This window comes from Cygnus olor, chromosome 7, assembly GCF_009769625.2.
Source record: "Cygnus olor isolate bCygOlo1 chromosome 7, bCygOlo1.pri.v2, whole genome shotgun sequence".
In the NCBI taxonomy this organism is placed as follows: domain Eukaryota; kingdom Metazoa; phylum Chordata; class Aves; order Anseriformes; family Anatidae; genus Cygnus; species Cygnus olor.
The window spans coordinates 9341903-9359402 of record NC_049175.1 but is presented as its reverse complement, the minus strand read 5'-3'; the positions used below and the strand labels follow the sequence as shown (position 1 = coordinate 9359402).

The 17500-nt window shown below is 37.8% G+C and overlaps 2 protein-coding genes across 13 annotated transcripts in view; one reads left to right on the top strand and one right to left on the bottom strand.

Annotated features, from left to right (window-relative positions):
• Positions 1-9923, top strand: part of FAM13C (family with sequence similarity 13 member C) — a 128591-nt gene extending 118668 nt beyond the window's left edge. For 2 of the 3 annotated variants that reach the window (XM_040563655.1, XM_040563656.1), the window contains 6 exons: positions 3628-3711; positions 5624-5719; positions 6916-7115; positions 8243-8344; positions 9132-9226; positions 9338-9923. In XM_040563655.1, coding sequence (XP_040419589.1) covers positions 3628-3711; positions 5624-5719; positions 6916-7115; positions 8243-8344; positions 9132-9226; positions 9338-9372 — 612 coding nt within the window. In that variant the 3' untranslated portion in view covers positions 9373-9923. The remainder of the gene's footprint in view (positions 1-3627; positions 3712-5623; positions 5720-6915; positions 7116-8242; positions 8345-9131; positions 9227-9337) is intronic. The other variant, XM_040563654.1, reaches the window with a different exon arrangement.
• A 1039-nt stretch (positions 9924-10962) lies between these two features.
• PHYHIPL (phytanoyl-CoA 2-hydroxylase interacting protein like) overlaps positions 10963-17500 on the bottom strand; it is a 128634-nt gene continuing 122096 nt past the window's right edge. For all 10 annotated transcript variants that reach the window (XM_040563674.1, XM_040563677.1, XM_040563668.1 and 7 more), the window contains 3 exons: positions 16393-16567; positions 15367-15484; positions 10963-12218 (listed from right to left, as the gene is read on the bottom strand). In XM_040563674.1, the coding sequence (XP_040419608.1) occupies positions 11684-12218; positions 15367-15484; positions 16393-16567 (828 nt within the window). In that variant the 3' untranslated portion in view covers positions 10963-11683. The remainder of the gene's footprint in view (positions 12219-15366; positions 15485-16392; positions 16568-17500) is intronic.

Sequence of the window (17500 nt, the reverse complement as noted above, 5' to 3'; positions counted from 1 at the left end):
ACAGAAAAGATCAAAGGCTTCATTTAAGCTACATGCAGCTGTGCTGTTACTGTAGATAATCTTTATGTGAAATATTTTATTTTGTATATAACTTTTAGACCCTGTACCAGAATGTGAACTGGATTAATAGTAATCTAAATAGTAGCTTTTTAGCTTTTTTTCTTTTTCTTTTTTTTTTTTTTTTGGGGGGGGTGGGGGGGGGAAGGGGCGGGACTTGTGAAACTGGGCTTGGTAAATATTTCACTGACTGGAATTGACAATGGGATTCATAGATCACAGAATTTTCATTTTTAGGCCAAAGATGTGAAATCACTTTGAGGGACATTTTATTCATCAGATATTCAACAGTCATCCTAACAAAAAACAACAAAAAAAGTCAAAAATGTGAGGAAGGTGGGACACACAGAAGGCATATAAGATCCTCAATGATCCAGTATGTCTAAAAATGACAAATCACAAAATTTGAATATGTAATAGCAGAATGTGGTTCTCAGAACAAAACATCCCCTCCCCTTTCCTCCCCCAAAAGCCCAAGTAAAGTTAGTTATTCAATTAGAAGACTTAGGGAAAATAGAGATTGACCTGTGAATGATTCCGTAACCCAAAAAGGGGCAACGACTTGTACTATCACTAGCTCCTGGTATGTCTATGGGAGCTGGTGGTTTATTTATATATTTTCTTAGATTGTTTACCTTTATGTATCTGTCCTCTCATTATAGACCCATTTCAGTTAATATTTTCATGGGCTATAAAGCAGCTTTTGTTTAAATTAGCATTGAATTTCATGTTGCTGTGTACAGCCTACAGTCCTAAGATGTTCCAGACCATTCTGGAGTTTGTGATTCCAGTAGCCTTCTCTGATTTTGTTCAAGCCTAGCTGAATACAAACTTGTCTTGAGATTGCTAATGAAATGATCTAATGAAATAAGCCCAAATGCTAAACACTCTTGAGATTGTTTCTCATGTGTAAAATCAATATTAATGATCACTCTCTGTTTCCTCCTAAGCATTCAGCTGCTTCAGGCTTAATAGTTTTTAAAAGAATTAATCTTGTATTAATTGCAGAACTAGCAATAAATAAAATAGGTAGCTGTTTTATAATACTCCAAAATTCTAGTTAGCAGCTCTTCCCTTAATGTGAATGGCAGATAATTTTGGAATGAGTCACTCATGCAGATCTTTAAGAACAAATGTGATTAGAGGTTCTGCACTGTTTTTGCATTCGGGCAATAAACAGAAAAGGTCATGCTCCTGACGAAATGAATTGCAAGGCTCTACTTCGGTATTTGAAAAGCATTGCTTCTTCAGGGTTTGATATATATTTGAAAAGAAGATGCAAATGATTAAAAATACTTCTCCAGTTTGTCAATAAATAAAACCTAGTCATTGACTTCCTGCAGAAAGGTATCCTCACACCCCCACTCCATTCTTCTGCACATTACTTCACTGTGGTGGATGAGCTCTGCTCCAAACCTTTGAACACTTGGCCCTAACTTGTAGAGAGATCTGTTGTGATCTGGCACAGACTGCAGGGGCTCAAAGGGTTCCAGTAAATGGGGTTACATCAGGCTGGTGGCAGTCACTAGTGTGGTTCTACAGGGCTCCATTTTAGGGCCCTGTATCAGGTAAAGGTTCTCCACTGAGAGGGTGGTCGGGCACTGGAACAGGCTCCCCTGGTCAGTGGTCATGGCACCAAGCCTACCAAAGTTCAAGAAGCATTTGGACAACGCTGTCAGACATAGGGTTTGGGTGGTCCTGTGTGGAGGCAGGAGTTGGACTTGATGGTCCTTCTGGTTCCCTTCTAACTCAGGATATTCTGTGATTCTACGAAAATTACATTAGCTTCATGTGCTCCTTGTTGTTTCAACCCAGATGCAAATGTGCACCTGTCAGGAACAGATTTTCTTGGGAGGAGGAGGAAACTGAGAGAAGAAGAGCAATAACAGCTAAATACTGTGTTCTCTGCACCAGACACCTATATTACTGTATCACCACCACTAATAAATCACATTGCCAAAAAAAATCATTCCTTTTTCTGCTACCAGTGCTTTATATTGTGATTTTGAACAAAAATAAACTTCGTCACTTGTGAGTCTTCACTTCAGAAGGAATCCCATACTTGTGGGATCGGTAGTTGTTAAGCATTCAGCCCAGGAGAGCAAAACAGGTGTGACTGGGGATGAAGCCCAGAGCTGCTCCCATTGTTAGTACAGTGCTGCACTTTCTGCAGCTTCTCCATAGCAGTTCTACAGATGCACGCTATCCAGCTGAATTTCCTGCTAGCTGATCGAGCTATTGTTCCCTTTCATTTTAAGGATAGCACCTTTTTCTAGTATGTTCAACTTTGGAGGGTTTTAACCATGGTATCACAATGTTTGGTTACTTAAAGATTTCATTGTAAATCTATCATTCCACTCAGTAAATGTGTTGTGTTTGCGTAGCTGAAACTTCTGTTCTTCATCCCTTACCAGCCAAGGCAAATCTACTTCTCCTTCTCAATGAATAATTAAAAAGTTGAGCAATGTCCTCTCTGCATTTTTGCAAGTTTTTAAGTGTTGTGTCTAGAATGATTTTGTTGCAATTATTTGTTGCAACTAAATCATATTTAATATATAATAGAGAATTGTATGATTTACAAACTGATCTTGCAAATAGAAGCGAGTAACATACTGTTCTCATTAACAGCTTTCTCCCTAGGATGGATGAGAAAAGTACTTCTTTAATTTTTCATTTACTACAACCATTTCTAAACATTACCTAAACATCAGAAAAAGTTCTAGGAAAGTACTGATATCCATGGGACCTTAGTGTCAATACATTCCACTCACATGCTGCAGTCTTTTTTGTGAGCCCACCTTCCCAAAACCCAACCCACAAGATACACCCAATATACATTCAATCTGGTTGTGATAGTCAAGCAAAAAACTCTGCTTTTTTAGACTTTCTGTCAACCAGTATTCCCAGATACTTTTTTTTTTCCAGATACAGGCTCTGATCCAGCAACTCGTGAAGATCATTGCCTTATTGAATAAGACCATAGTTTGTACCCTTTGAAGTTCTCCAGATAAGGATGCAATGTTTTTTCATTAGCCTAGTATCATTTCCTGATTTTACGCTTGTTTAACTGCTTTTATAGAACAGTCATTTTGAAAAAAAAAATCAAGGAAATAAAATATTAGATCATCATAGAATGACAGTTAACAGGAAGATTCCAACCTTCCAGTACATTTTCATTTTTGCATCTTTCTACAGGAGAAAGAGTACAAGTTCTGGCCACAAAGACTCCACTTTGGTGAGACAAAGTAAACACAGTATATTTCTCACTGGTAAACGCCTAACCTAAAACCTACTCTATTTGTTAGAAGTACCTCTATAGATTTCATCAGCTCTGTATTAGGCCTTGAGTGGGTAGGTAACGTATTCGCAATCCATTTAAAACGTCAGTCATGTAAGTTTGGACTCTGTTCTTACCAAGTCAGTGCCAAGTCCCTGTTGATCTGAGGGTGGACAGAAACAGAATTCAGCGTTAATGTTTATTTCGGGAGCGCAGGTTATTAAGCAAATACCTACCTGTACCCTTGTCTTGAAATCCTGACTCATAATTTCATACATAACTTTTTTAAATAGGATATGACAAAAAAGCAAATGGCTTTGGAAAAAATCAATCTTCAGAAATGCCTACTATATTTTGAGAGTATTCATGGACGGCCTGTAAGTATACCATGGAAAGATAGGTAAATTAAAACTTAATTTAATTTCACTACCAAGTATTTTTGGACTCATGTATTAAATATGTTTAGATTATTTTTCCATGATTAACATAATGTTAGTTATTTCAAACTAATTTTCAGATATAAATTACTGCTTTATGAATTTGGTTTATACTAAAAAAAATAAAAAGGCAAGTTTCAAGTGGTCCTGTATCTCTCCTCATGACTAGAAGTTGCAGATTTTGATGATAAAAATGGAGAATTATATATCCATATCAGACTTGGCTCATACATACTGCAGCTGTGCTACAGCATACAAAAGATTAGAATATTTAGCAGAAAGGTTTGTAGGGCAACATCAGCGATGAAATAAAAAAATAAATAGCCTGTCATCTGTTTTCCTTTTTTTCACAGCAGCACTTAAAAATATTAATTAAATCATTTCAAGAACTCTGTATTAAAGGGTTTTCAATGCTGAATGTAGGTACAAAACAAAAAATTTCCAACATTGGTGAGATGATGATTTGAAAATGTGTCTATGCAAATCCCTGGAATTCCTATTTGATGTGGAGGAATGTCTGTATTCTTATGTCTGTTTCTGTTTCTGCCTTGTAATTGTTGTGGTAGAGGAAACGTGGAGCTGCACCAGCAAGTGTCCAAAAATATGCCAGCTCTCAAAATTACCGTGATCTGAATCTGATCTCTGTGCATCTTGGATAAAATAATTTTTAATAATTAATAAGCCTCTTTAGGCTTTGAATGAGAGCTGAGGGACGGAGAGAATATGTAGGAAGGGTCTGAAGAAATGACTTTTCCTAAGGAGAACAAGAGAGAAAGGAGTTATTAGTGCTATATAAAAACGACTGAGACTTGAAAATCCAAAGATAGAGAAGAGAATAATGGGGCATGCTCTGCAGCATGGAGTACAGAGAGGGTGTTTCTTCCCAAGGTAGAGGCAGCTCTAACCATCTGAGAAAGAAAATGCTAATTGCATAAGGGAAGAGATGATCAGTGATGCTAAGCAGCCATGCAGCAATCTTGGATCTGCCAAACAGCTCTGACTTAAGGTCACAGAAAGCTCAGAGACGGGCAAGAATTTAAAGCAGGGAAATGGAAGTTAGAAAAGATTTTTACATCTTTTGTTGTTCCCGAAAATAAGCAATCTGTAGACTGAACAGTTAGAGTTGCATACTTAAATAATCATGTATTTTAGAGAAGCAAATTTTAATATTTGTATCTATATTAATGTATTTTCCTGTGTGAAAGGGCTGGAGATTCTGCGTGCATCCTGGTCACCAAGAACAGCTGGAGAGTGAGCCCAGCAAGGCCCAAGCTCAGTGTCAAGCATAGGCTCTGTGCCCAGTTCAGAGCTGGCAGGGCCCAGGAAAGAGCATCTCCGGAAGCTCATGTTTGGTTTTAAGACATGCAAGGATGACAGCTTACAAAGTGAGTGCCCAGGCAGAGGCATTCTGGTGAGGTTAGCCAACAGAACAGGTGCATCTCTGCTATCAGAGAGTTGTCCCAGGGAAGCAGAAAAAGGATTTTTCACAATGCATGAACATTGACTACTGAATACTCAAGACTTAGTACTTGAAATGTTTAACCTAGCAGGCCATGACATACCTTTCCATTTAACAAGTATCATTCCCTATCATTATCAAAAGGCTAATTTGAATGGAGTATGCTTGGCTGGGATTACAAGAAAACTACCAGAAACTTAACCTACAACTCAGATTTAAGCTAAATTTCTTTTTAGAAATTGTTTTTGTGCTGTGTACTACAGTTCACATGGAATCCCTATGGAAGCAAAATACACATTAGTATTTCTTTCTAATACTTTTCTCAGCTTTACAGGAATGTATTTATTTATTTTTCATTTTGGAGAAGTATATTTTATTATGATTTCTCTTTAGGTAACTAAACAAGAAAAGAGTCTTATGAAGCCTCTTTACGACAGATATAGAATTATCAAGAAGCTTCTTGCAACTCCATCTTTGATCACAACAATTGTAAGTTGGAAAGAATTCATAGCCATTGTGAAGAAAATGTGCTGAATGCAGTGTTTGATTTGTACCTGTATGCCAATTTAGCAGCAATATAACTAGTGCTATTTAAAGAATCTGCTTATTAGTTAAAACAGTGTTTATATTTCAGCTAGATCAAATGCTCTGTAAAATTCATCTTCCATCCATACCGTAGGTTGTAATGTAAGGCAGCAGTTCTGGAGGCAATTGTTTCAAATCACTGGGCAAGAGATCAAAGGCTGTCAGTTTTCTGCTACAGCTGATGTATGCAATATAAAATGAAACCTATCATAAAACACTATACTGTCACTGTAACTAGCTGCTAAATTTTGTTAAAAAAAAAAGCTTTTATTAAACATGTAGCACATAAATATCACTTGTAGTACTTTGATTAATAATATATCAATGTAATTTAACAGTAATGGTCTCACTGTGAGTAGAGGTGGTGGAGTTTCAAATTTGGTTGGGTTGATTTTAAAAATTACGAACTATTGTCCTGCTAGAGGTCAGTGGAGCTTTAGATTTCTTTGAAAATCCTGGTCTAAATCCTTAAACAAGTGCACATGGACACTTCATTTCAAAATTCAACTGAAGGTAACTGAAGGTGTTACTTAGTTTTTAGGAGCTTCGCTCCACAATTTCACATTTAAACCCTCATTTCAAAAGCCCAACTTTTCTTACGAGGCTGAAGGAATGTGGGGAAGACAGCAACATCAATCTGTTTTAGTAGTTAACATTTGTAGCTATAAAACCAAATGTAAAATGTCTACTTCCAATGCATGTTATAGCCATAATTTCTGGGCTTAATAAAAGCATTAGATGGTATTTAAGAGCCGTACAAGTTCTAGCAGGACTGCAGTGTTTGCGTAAATACAGAGTGCTCTTTATATCATTTCTACTTGTAAAGGCTTTTGAGTAAAAAGAAAATCGATGGCTGGGAGGTACTCAGAAACAAGGTCAGCTTCTGTCCTGTTTAGCCATAGCGAACAATACCCAGTAGCTCAGCAAGCCCCATGAGAGTTCTCATGAACTCTCAGGTAGAATTGGGTAGAGCTTTCAATATCTGTGATCTTTCAGTGAATATATCCAGGAAATTAACATCTAATTCTTTGTGTTGTCATCCTATTAGTTGTTATATTGTAATGTAAATGACTAATTTGATAATGCTTATATTTTACAAGCAGGAAGAAGAAGACTCCGATGAAGACCGTTCTCAAAGCAGCCATGAGCTATCATCTGGTCCAATATCTTGCCTCCCTGTTGATGAGCATCTGTGTTACTCTCAGGAGGAGAGCGAGCCTGCATATGTTTCACCTCTGGATGAAAAGAAAGTTTTCAGACAAACAGCCCTGTCTATGTCCAACTTACATGAGGCAACAATGTGAGCTCTGTCTTTTTGTCATGGATGTTTTAAAATATTTTGTAAAGAATTTGCAAATGAAGCATGAGCTATACTTGTTAGATAGGAGAAATACACATTATATATCCATGAGAGACCACTCCATGTGTGTAAAATCTTATTATTCCTTGCAATGAGGGTATTTATTGGTGTCTGGATACCCAGAAAAATTAACAACACTCTCCTGCTCTCCATTAAAAACAAAACAAAAACCTCCTCCAGATTTGTATTTAAAAATTCCAGGTTGCGTGAGGCAACAGGTCTCAAGATGCACATAGGCTGTTATTACTCAGCTCTGAATATGCTTTCCATGACCAGGTATGTTCTCATAACATACGGGCTATTATCTTTTTCTCAGGTTTTGGTTGGTATCACTTAGATGCATACATTATAAATTGACTAGGTTCTACCAAAAATGAGAGTAAATTAAAGTTTTGTTTTTCTGTGTAACACAACTATGTATGCAGCAGTGTGCTCACAAATTCTGTGAAGATATTTCTGTGTGTTGTGTTCTTAGGGAAAAATATAGTAGGGGATATAGCAAAACAAACAGAATTATTTCTCTGCTTAAAAAAAACACACCTTATTCTCCAAATAATACCAACTAAAACATATCCTAAAAGAGAAAAAAAAAATATTCTGGGTACCACTGGCAGTATTACTGAATCACAGTAATATTTGGTAACAGTTGCTTTTCAGAGTAGGGCTTTGCTATTGACTTTATTTATTAAGAGCAAGAGAATGTAAGGAGTTTGCTGTAAGCCACTAAGCCCTGTCAAGTCCCTTAACTCCACATAGGACTGAGCCCACTAACAAGCCTCAGTCCTGAAAAGCTTTTCTTGCCATGTTGTCCACAGAGTCTCTGCCTTGACTTTATTAGAAGGGTGAGACTGACAGTAGTAAATGGGAAGGAACACAACTGTTTAATCACGTGATTGATTGTACAAGCAGTGATATCCGTACTTGGAGGGATATGTTAGATTGTTTGGGGGCACTGAGATGAGCACCTGCCGTGGCCAACAGCAGAAGCCTGACTATTGCCCAAAACCATGGCTTTTACAGGGATCCCCGGTGCATGGGGTTTTCATGGTCTTGCCTCTGTTTTACAGGCCTGTTCTACTTGAACATCTCCGGGAAACAAGAGCAGATAAAAAAAGGCTTCGCAAGGCTCTGAGAGAGTTTGAAGAACAATTCTACAAGCAGACAGGAAGGTAAATAAACCAACTTGACAAATTGCTTCGCCTTTTCCCCTCTGGGCACCTATGCAGATATGTTTGTTTCTACTAGAGCAGGTACTCTTAGGTGAGCAGGCCAAAGAAAATGCAGTCTGGGACTGGAAGGTAACGGAGGTGACAGGTCTCTGTGGAGATGGCCAGCTCCCTGTTAAGTTGAGGATGTGGACATCCCTGATGGCCATCTGGCTCTGGGGATCTTCCCAGAATATGCCTGTATTAGACGTAAACCATGCAGCATGTCAGCACAGGATCTTCCTGAGGTGTAGGGAGTCTGCTAAACAGGCTTCCTGAAGCTGTCAATCTCTAGGGACTTCACTGGGAAGTTTGGCCATCTCTAAAAGGCTACATATAAAAAACTAACTACTGTTTCTTTTACCCATAAATATTACTTTTCACTTTTTGGTCGGCTTCCTCCCATTATTTAACAAACTTTTGCTGAAAAGGTAGTAGTCTGGTAACAGTTTTCAAAGCAATGCCTAATAACTAACTTCCCCTTAGAATGAAGTAATTACACTTGCATAGCTGACTAGAAAGAAAATTACCTGATATAGGAAACGTTAATATTTAAAATCCGTTTCATTTCTGTCTATGAGAGGTTGTTTTTGTTTTTGTTTTTGGCCCTGTCAAATTAACTTTACTCACCTACTGCTAGGAAAAAAATATATATCTGACCCCAACCTCATTAGTTGTTGCAGAATTCACTTTAAAGACTGTTTCTCTGTTTAGTCATAGAAGTAATTATACTTTTATTTGCTTTTAATAGGAGTCCTCTAAAAGAAGATCGTGTACCAATGGCAGAGGAATACTCTGAATACAAGCACACAAAAGCCAAAATCAGGCTCTTAGAGGTTCTCATCAGTAAGCATGATGTTTCCAAAACAATTTGAAATTAATGCAATGAAGTGGTGGTATTCTCTAGCAAAACAAACAAGAACAATAACAAAAAAAAATGAGGTAGTTGTCTTACAGGTCTTGGTCTGCTGCACAATTATTTGACACACTGAGATTTTTTGATGCACTTTACCAATTATACAAGCTGGGATGAGCGAGGACTGCAATATACGAGAAAATTATTAAGTGCGGGTGAGTGAACTATAGTGTGTATATATATATATATATATTTTTTTTTTTTTTCCTTTTGAAAAAGCCTTGAAGTGCACTGTGAAAATGTTAGAAATTAAAAGGCCATTGAAGTATTGTTCAGACTCAGTTTGACCTGTTCTTAGGTTTAAAAAGTGTGAGGAAATGTTCGCCAGGTTTCTAGTATATCTTAGTATTTGGTAATGTACCACACATTTCTTAGCAGGATTTAAACGCACTGTAATTAACTATTGCTGTTGGTTCTCAATGTGCTGATTCGCTAGATTAAAGGAACCATGAGCTTAAACCAAACAAACTCACTCGTGAACATACACTGGCTTTCAAGACAGAGTTGCCATTCAATTCCAGTAGCTTCAAAGAAAGGTGTGTACACAAAACCAGTGACAGGATTTGGTCTATAATTCTGGGAGTAGAGCAAAGTGATGTTGCCTATGCAAAAAAAAAAAAAAAAAAAGGAAGGCAGGAATATGACTGCCAAATGGAGATAGTATATATATATATATATATATATATATATATTTTTTTTTTTTTAGAAATAAGAGCTAGCATTTGGCAAAATAAACAGGTAGTCTACTGGGAAGAGTAACACAAAGGTACTGGATGCTGTCCTTTTCACTATGGTTTACAGGACCTGGCTTGTGGTACATAAAATTCAGTAAATAGGTCAACTACATGCTAATTTTCATTTCTGTATTGAACTTTTGCACTTTATTTTGCCTGATGCTAATTTGCTTTTCTAATTACCAAAGCTTGTTTAGAAGCATGCACTTTGTAAAATGTCAAACTATTTCCTGTGTTATAAATTACCACATATATATATATATATTAAAAAAAGACAAGACTAGATTATTGCATTATGCTAAGATATTTTGGATAAAGTACATGGTATATAATTGAGTGTCACAGTTATCTGATGAGGAACGCTAGACTTCTCATTTACTATAAGATTATAAAAAAGATATTTTTCCATTGGAATTATGCATCTTTCTTAACTTTCAGAGCACCACACTTTGTAATATTAAGGATTTTTTTTTTCACTATTTGTGATAAACCATTTGTGTTGAAAGTGAACTGTTAACAGAAGGCTTATCAACATTTTTGTACTGCAAATGAAAACCAGGGCTTCGGGGAAATACCCATCCCAGACATAAAGGAAGGAAGAATGAAAACAGAAAAAGGGACTTCAGAAAGTTGAATCATGTTTAGTGTTCTGCTTTAACTGTCATTTTGTATTGACCACATATTATAAGCAACCTGTTTTCTATCTATCTTGGTAAGAAAAATTTCATTTTATAAAGCCTATTATGTACTAACCACGTTTGTACTTATATTGTATGTAATGGCTCAGCATGATTTTGAAGATGTATGTACCTGTTTTCAAGTAGCTTGGAGGAAAAAGTATGACGACTAAAAATGATTTTTTTATTTCTTAGAGGTTTGTTGTTTCAGTGTACTGATTTAATAATTTGTAACTTTTATGAATCAAAATGGTCTCCTTCGTAAATCTGTTTTAATTAAAGTCATCTAGAGCAACAGGAACAGATACAGAGCTATTTGAAGTTTACAAACTACATCTTTGATAAGGGAAAATGATTTCATGACATGTATACAATTGATATTAAAATGTGATCTATATATTCTATATGATTGTATAATATTTTATACAACAGTACAAATAAAATATTTTTCTATTATATTTATTATGTCAAGACACAGTTTCTGTTTTCAGTTAGCTAATATAAATAACATAAATAACACTGTCAAACAATACGTTGTAAGTGCTGACATTTCTAGGATTTGAAATTTAAATCATGCTGCAGTTACAACTTTTCATGCTGTTTGGAGTTATCCCAGTATTTGTTCAGTAGTTAAAATGAATGCATATTTAAACACCATTATAAGCTGTTATTTTTGTTTTGCTAAAGCAGTTTATATAGGATTTTGTTACGTTTGGCAAGAAACAGAAAACATTTTTTGCAGCATCTAGGTATAAATGGTTGCCAGAAAAAAATAAATCCAGGACTTCTAATCATTTAAAGCATTGGGTGAACAGAAGGGAAGGAGGGAGAGAAGAAATACTAAAAACGCTATTGGAGATTTTGAAGACCCATGTTTGCTTTTGGTGACAGTGGCATGTGCATGCTTCTGACAAAAATGTCTGACTATGGAAATGGGCAACAAAGGTTTGAAGGCTCCTAAGTAACGAGGGAATTTTTAACGTCCAACACTGATATTGCAGGTCTTGCAGCTGGGATCTTTCTTTGCATTTGCAGTAGACAAGCTCATTAGTTGGTGACCAGTAATTTCTGCAACTGTGCCGAGGGAGAGATCCACAGGATCAGTGTAAATGACTTCCAGAATAACATCCTGGGCATGATGGTAAACCATTACACCATCTTCTTCATCACAGGTCAGAAATTTATTATCTTTTATATTTAGTTGAGGAAGGCGCTGCTTACAGAATTCGTCTCCTGGTGATCCAACAGGGGCGATAACGAGAATAACATAGTGGTAGGCTGTGTACATGCAGTAGAAGTCTCCAAAGTACAAGTTAGTATTTGGGTTGAAGAGTTTTTCAGCTGCAATCTCAAACCTGTATCTTCCGTATGGTGAATCCTGTGGTGGTTTCCCAGTGTTAAACTCAGTGTTGCAGCTAAAGAAGATGCCTTCCAACTTCCCGCTGATTGGAGAGCCATGGCTGCCACTGTTATCCTTAACAGAAGGCTGCAGAGCATTCCCGTGGTGCTCTCTACAAATGAATGACTGCTGTTGTTTATTGTGTAACACATTAAGAGAGTGGTAAGTTAGGACTTCATGCTGTTCAGTAACAGTACAGAAGAGACACAAAGGAAAACCATTAACTGAGACCTGTGGTTAGTGTCACGATTTTCAGACCAAGAAACGCAAGTGAAGCCAGACTCGGAAAGGGGTAGCGTAACTACGGCTCAAGGGAAAAAAATTGCATTTCCAGTCTACCTGCTCTGTCAGCTGTGAGCTGGCTCAGTATTATATGAAAGAAGGCAAACAATAGCACAAACCAAAAAAGTCCCCAAAGCACCACTAGCTTCCATTAGCTGATCTGTTCAGCTTGCCACTAAAATTCTAACAATAAACATATTTCAGTTTAATCACGTGTTGAAAAGTGCAAGTGAATCTCAGTATGCTGAACCTAGTGTTAGTTAATGCATATTTTTAGTATAGGCAGTATATAGTTCATGTAGGAAAGCTGCCAAAGTTATTTCTGAATTATGTTTCTCAGAGACATTATAGGAAGAAACATACTGTCTGATATCTACTATTCTTTTTTTTTATATTATGTTTTATACATTTTTATTCTTTTACATTTATATTTTGTATTTATATTTATATCTTGTATTATTATCTTGGCTATCTCTGCACCTGCAACCATTTAATGCCAGAAACTGAAACATTCCCTCTTTTAAGTCCTGTAAAAAAAAACCTTACCTTTAAAGACCTTTACCCTTAAAGATTGCATTCATACACATTGACAGATTAAGGAGGCGTTGGGGTTGTAGAGTCTTACATCTCCCCTCCCTTTTTTTTTTTTTTTTTTTTTTGAGGAGAGGAGAAACTAAGCAAGAGAGAACAGTTTTTATTCTCTCTCTTTTAAATTTGCAACAACTCCAGGTAAAATGGTGCTGTCTCTGAGAAAAGGTTTTACCCGGTTAAACTGGAGGTAGCAGTCAAAGCAAACACATTCAGCCATACAAATAACAATGTAAGAAAGCTCTAATCAACAACACAGTAATGTTGCCAATTCTGGGTGTTCCCCCTCCCCTCCCCTCATTATTTCTAGTCTTCTCAGAAGCATATCTTAATTTATAGTTAAGTTAAAGTTCAGAGGTTTTTCTGGGCTATTCAAATAGTTATTGTCTCAAGCCCTATTATACAAAACATTGGGCTTCTCAGGGGAGGGGAGGAGGAGAGTGAGATACAATTGGTATATTATGACTGAAGTGAATGCTAAGGAAAAAAAAATAATCAACTTGAATAACCACTCTCTCTGCAACCTGAGAAAACAGGCTTGCAGCTTTATTTCTGTGGCAAGATACTGACATCCAGTGGCCAATTATGCTAATTATAGGTCACTCTTCCCCAGGGAGCTGAGATGCTCTATTGTACTTTCAGACGAGGGAAGCAGCAGTGACGTGTGCTACTTTCAAACTCACATTTCAAATTCCTACATTTAGGGGTAGTTGCTCATTGGCTATTGGTACTACTAGAGCTACCCTATAAGCTTTTTCAAAACTTATTTACTAATTATGATATCACAGAGGCCACTGGAAGAAATGGTATGACAAAGGAATTTTTCCTAAAAGGAATCCTGTGATTAGGGTTTTTAACACACCATTCAGAAGCATGCCTTGCAGGACTAACCCTTGCAACCACGTTAGTACATTTCTGATCAGAAAAGACCACTGTTAGACAGTTACAGGTATCCTAGCTTTATATTGACCTGGCAAAACTCAGCCTTTTGGCTCTTTAACTCACTAACAGAAGGACAACAAATTTAGTCTTCATTTGTATCAACCCAAGAAACACCATAAGAAGACGGAGGGAAAAGATACAGTGCAATCAATTAAAGCATCACATTTGGCAGAAAAAGGCCAAAACCACAGTTACAAATGTACCTCAGTAGCAATTCTTAAAACTCTGTGAACACAAGAGCGGGCACATTATGATTACACAGCTGAAAATAAAGCTGTAAGAGAATCAGAAACAGCACAGGAATTTCCCTTCGTTGGTATCTAGTCCTAGTCCAAGATGGCAGTAGATTTACTAGGTCCTCAGAGACCTTAAAATGCAATTAATTTGCTACCTCCATTGAATATGCAGCTCTATCAATGTGCAACATCGTAATTCTCCCAAAGCACAAGGGAAGGAGGAAACCCCATGCTCTGGAATATATAAGACAATCCTAGAATCCCATATGTACTCATGACTACAAAGAGGAACATTTCCAAGGGTATTAGACTCTGCTTTTTGGAGGTGGACCTACAGAATATTTTGTTTCTTCACCAGTTTTTTTTAAAAAAATAGTTCTATGCTGGTAATAATGCAAAACGCACCTAAAACTGGCATTATGTAGCACAGGAGCAGCCCCAGCACCAGTGCTGAAACAGACGTTGTCACGCCACTTACCTCTCAACCACGTTCTTCTAACAGCAGAAGGTTACTGCTGCGTGGTGGCTGTTCTTGCTCAGTCATGTACGTGAGCTGTGACTCCTTCCATTGAAATGTCGTCTTTTCTATTGTAATGGTGCTTCTGCTTGTGTGTGCAAGGTCACACTGGCTCTCCATGCAGGAATAAGGAACCTACCTCCAGCTATCCCATTTATTCATTCCAACTGAAGCACAGTGTTCTCAAATTTTCTAAACATCCCTCCTCCCCACACAAACATGATCTGTAAATTAAGGTTTGCGTTACAGAGCCCCAGTTACGCCATTTGGGCACAGAAATGGGGTGATTGTATATGCAGAGCAAATACATGAGATAGATAGAACTCTTATGTACAGGCAAACACTTACTGATACATACAATTGTGCATTCATACTATTAGCCATCTCACCGTGAATTTCTTAATACAATGGCAGTATTTGGCTACTAAACACTTATAATATCATAGGCACTTTAATGAGGCTGGAGACCCTGTGAGTACTTAAATTCCTGCTCTAAAACACAACCTTTTATTTCCTAATCAAAGTGCTGAACAAGACAAGGTGGAAGAAATTAGTTACCTTTTATTTTTCCCTTCTTCTGAACTGGCAATAGTGCACAGACATTCTGCTCCAGCTTTACCACGGTTGCCTCCATTTACTTATTTTCATTACTACCGTAATTTGCCAAACAATTTTGCATATGCTTACTTTCTTACCTGATATAATCAAAGTATTCTTTGTGCTGATTCCGATAAAAAACAGACAGTTTAAGCATACGGCCTGCAATCACTTCAGCTTTTTCCAAAAGCTGTGTTAGGTGAACTTTTGAATAATCTGAGGAAAAAAAGACAAATCTGCTAGTATAAGAGGGGAGAAAAAACACAATGGTCTTCAAAAACTACAGACATAATTGGGAACAGAGTCTAAATAACATACCTCACATCACACAGCAGCTATCAAGCTCGGCATCAGTTTCCAGCAGCAGCTAGAGACAATTGGCAGGAACGTGCATATTTGATCCTCCCCACTCCTTTCCCCATGAATACTTTGCAAGCCTCTGGTAACTCTCACCTTGGGATTCCTTGTGTTAGAGGTGGTTTCCTTGTATTTGGGAAGTGCAGAGGAGCTCAGAATTGCCCTCTGACTTAAGTCATCTCAACCAACATGGGCTTCATAGAGAGCTTGCTACAGCTCTCAACTTTCACACAGGCAGCCATGTTGACGTTAGGTGATGTTCATCCAACAGACTACGTTTATAAATCAATGACAGGCTAAAGGTACATGTACTAGTCCTTGAGACAGGGTATTGGTGGTACTCAGGCTTTGCAGCATGCAAAGAAGGGAGAACAGCAGAGTGGCTTAAGCAAGCTGTCTGTTAGGGAGCTGCCAGTGTCTTTTCTCCACTGGGGCTTGCAGGCAACAGGAGGCACACAAGTGGCCCTGCTCCACTGCAGTTCACCAATCTCCTTTCCTGGTTCGGAAGAAGCAATGGTACAAGACACAGCAGTTCTGGGCAGCTAAGCTATTGTGAAACACAAAGGGGCACTGCAGCTGCTTCCCTCCTCTCATTAATGCATCAAACCAGAGTGCATACAAAGCCTAAAGCTAGTATTGCAGTTTCCAAATGTAACTATTAAGCTTACCAAGCTACTGCACGCTGGTAGATGGCTAATCCATTCATGCAACAAAGCTAGCCTTAATTGCATACATCCTATGGTGTGTTCTTTTCTCAGCAACATTACCTGCTGTGCAAAACTCAATGATTTCACTCCACTCAGAAACAACGTAATCGCCATCAACTTGCTTTGATGCTGTCTGCACTGCTACTGTGTATTCTGTTCTTGGGCTCAAGAACCAGTGCCCACGGACCGTCATAGGCAAAGGAACAGCTTTGGCAACCAATTTAGTTGGTACATCCTGATGGGAACAACAACAACAACAAAACAACAAAAAACAACAACACAAAAAAGTCAGCACAACAACCAAACCGATCCACCACCACTCCCCAACCCTTGGCTCTTCTGTGTAAGTATTAACTACATCTCACAATCCATTGGTGCAGTGAAGTTAAGAGCGGCCTAGGACAATGGCCTGAGGTCTGCTCTAAAAGCTACACTGGTAACTGGCACATATGAGTTTATTTGTGGTTCCACGCGAATACAGACCATTATATATAGCCCAAACACACAATTCAGACTAAGGTCATTTATGCTTAAGCATGCAAGCAGAGCACAAGGGCATCTTAATTTAAGTACTACTTGGGCTCTTATTGACAAGCTTTTCTTTCAGTGCAACCAAGCAGGATTCCTCCTGCAGTCATTGAGCCCACCTATATTGCTGTTGATATCTTCCACCTTGAACAGAGAAAATCAAACATGTTGCAGAGCAACTTTGCACACTATACATATTTCAAAATATCCTTATGCACAGGGAATGGCCAGAACAAACCGAACATATAGCTAGATGTTCTCTGCTTATCGTCACACCTCTTGCTCCCCACATTTCAGGTGTTCTGTCAGCACATCCCATGATAGCGCAACACAGAAGTATACCTAGTACTTTAGGTATACAGAAGTATAGCTACTTTTTGTTGTTGAAATAGTTAGCTTCTGCGGCACCAAAGCCTGCAGCTCAGACCACCAAGGGGAATTAAAAATGAACTGGACAATTTATACTAGAACTGTGGGCAAAAGGACTCACAGTGAAGTTGAATGACTCTCTACACAGTGTAGCTGAGAAGCTGTGAGAGAGTGAGAGGTGTTTGTTCTTTAACATTTACCAGTAACCACAGAACAGTAAGATGGCTGCCACGCAAGAAGTAGACATTTTAGGTAATATCCATGGCTATCC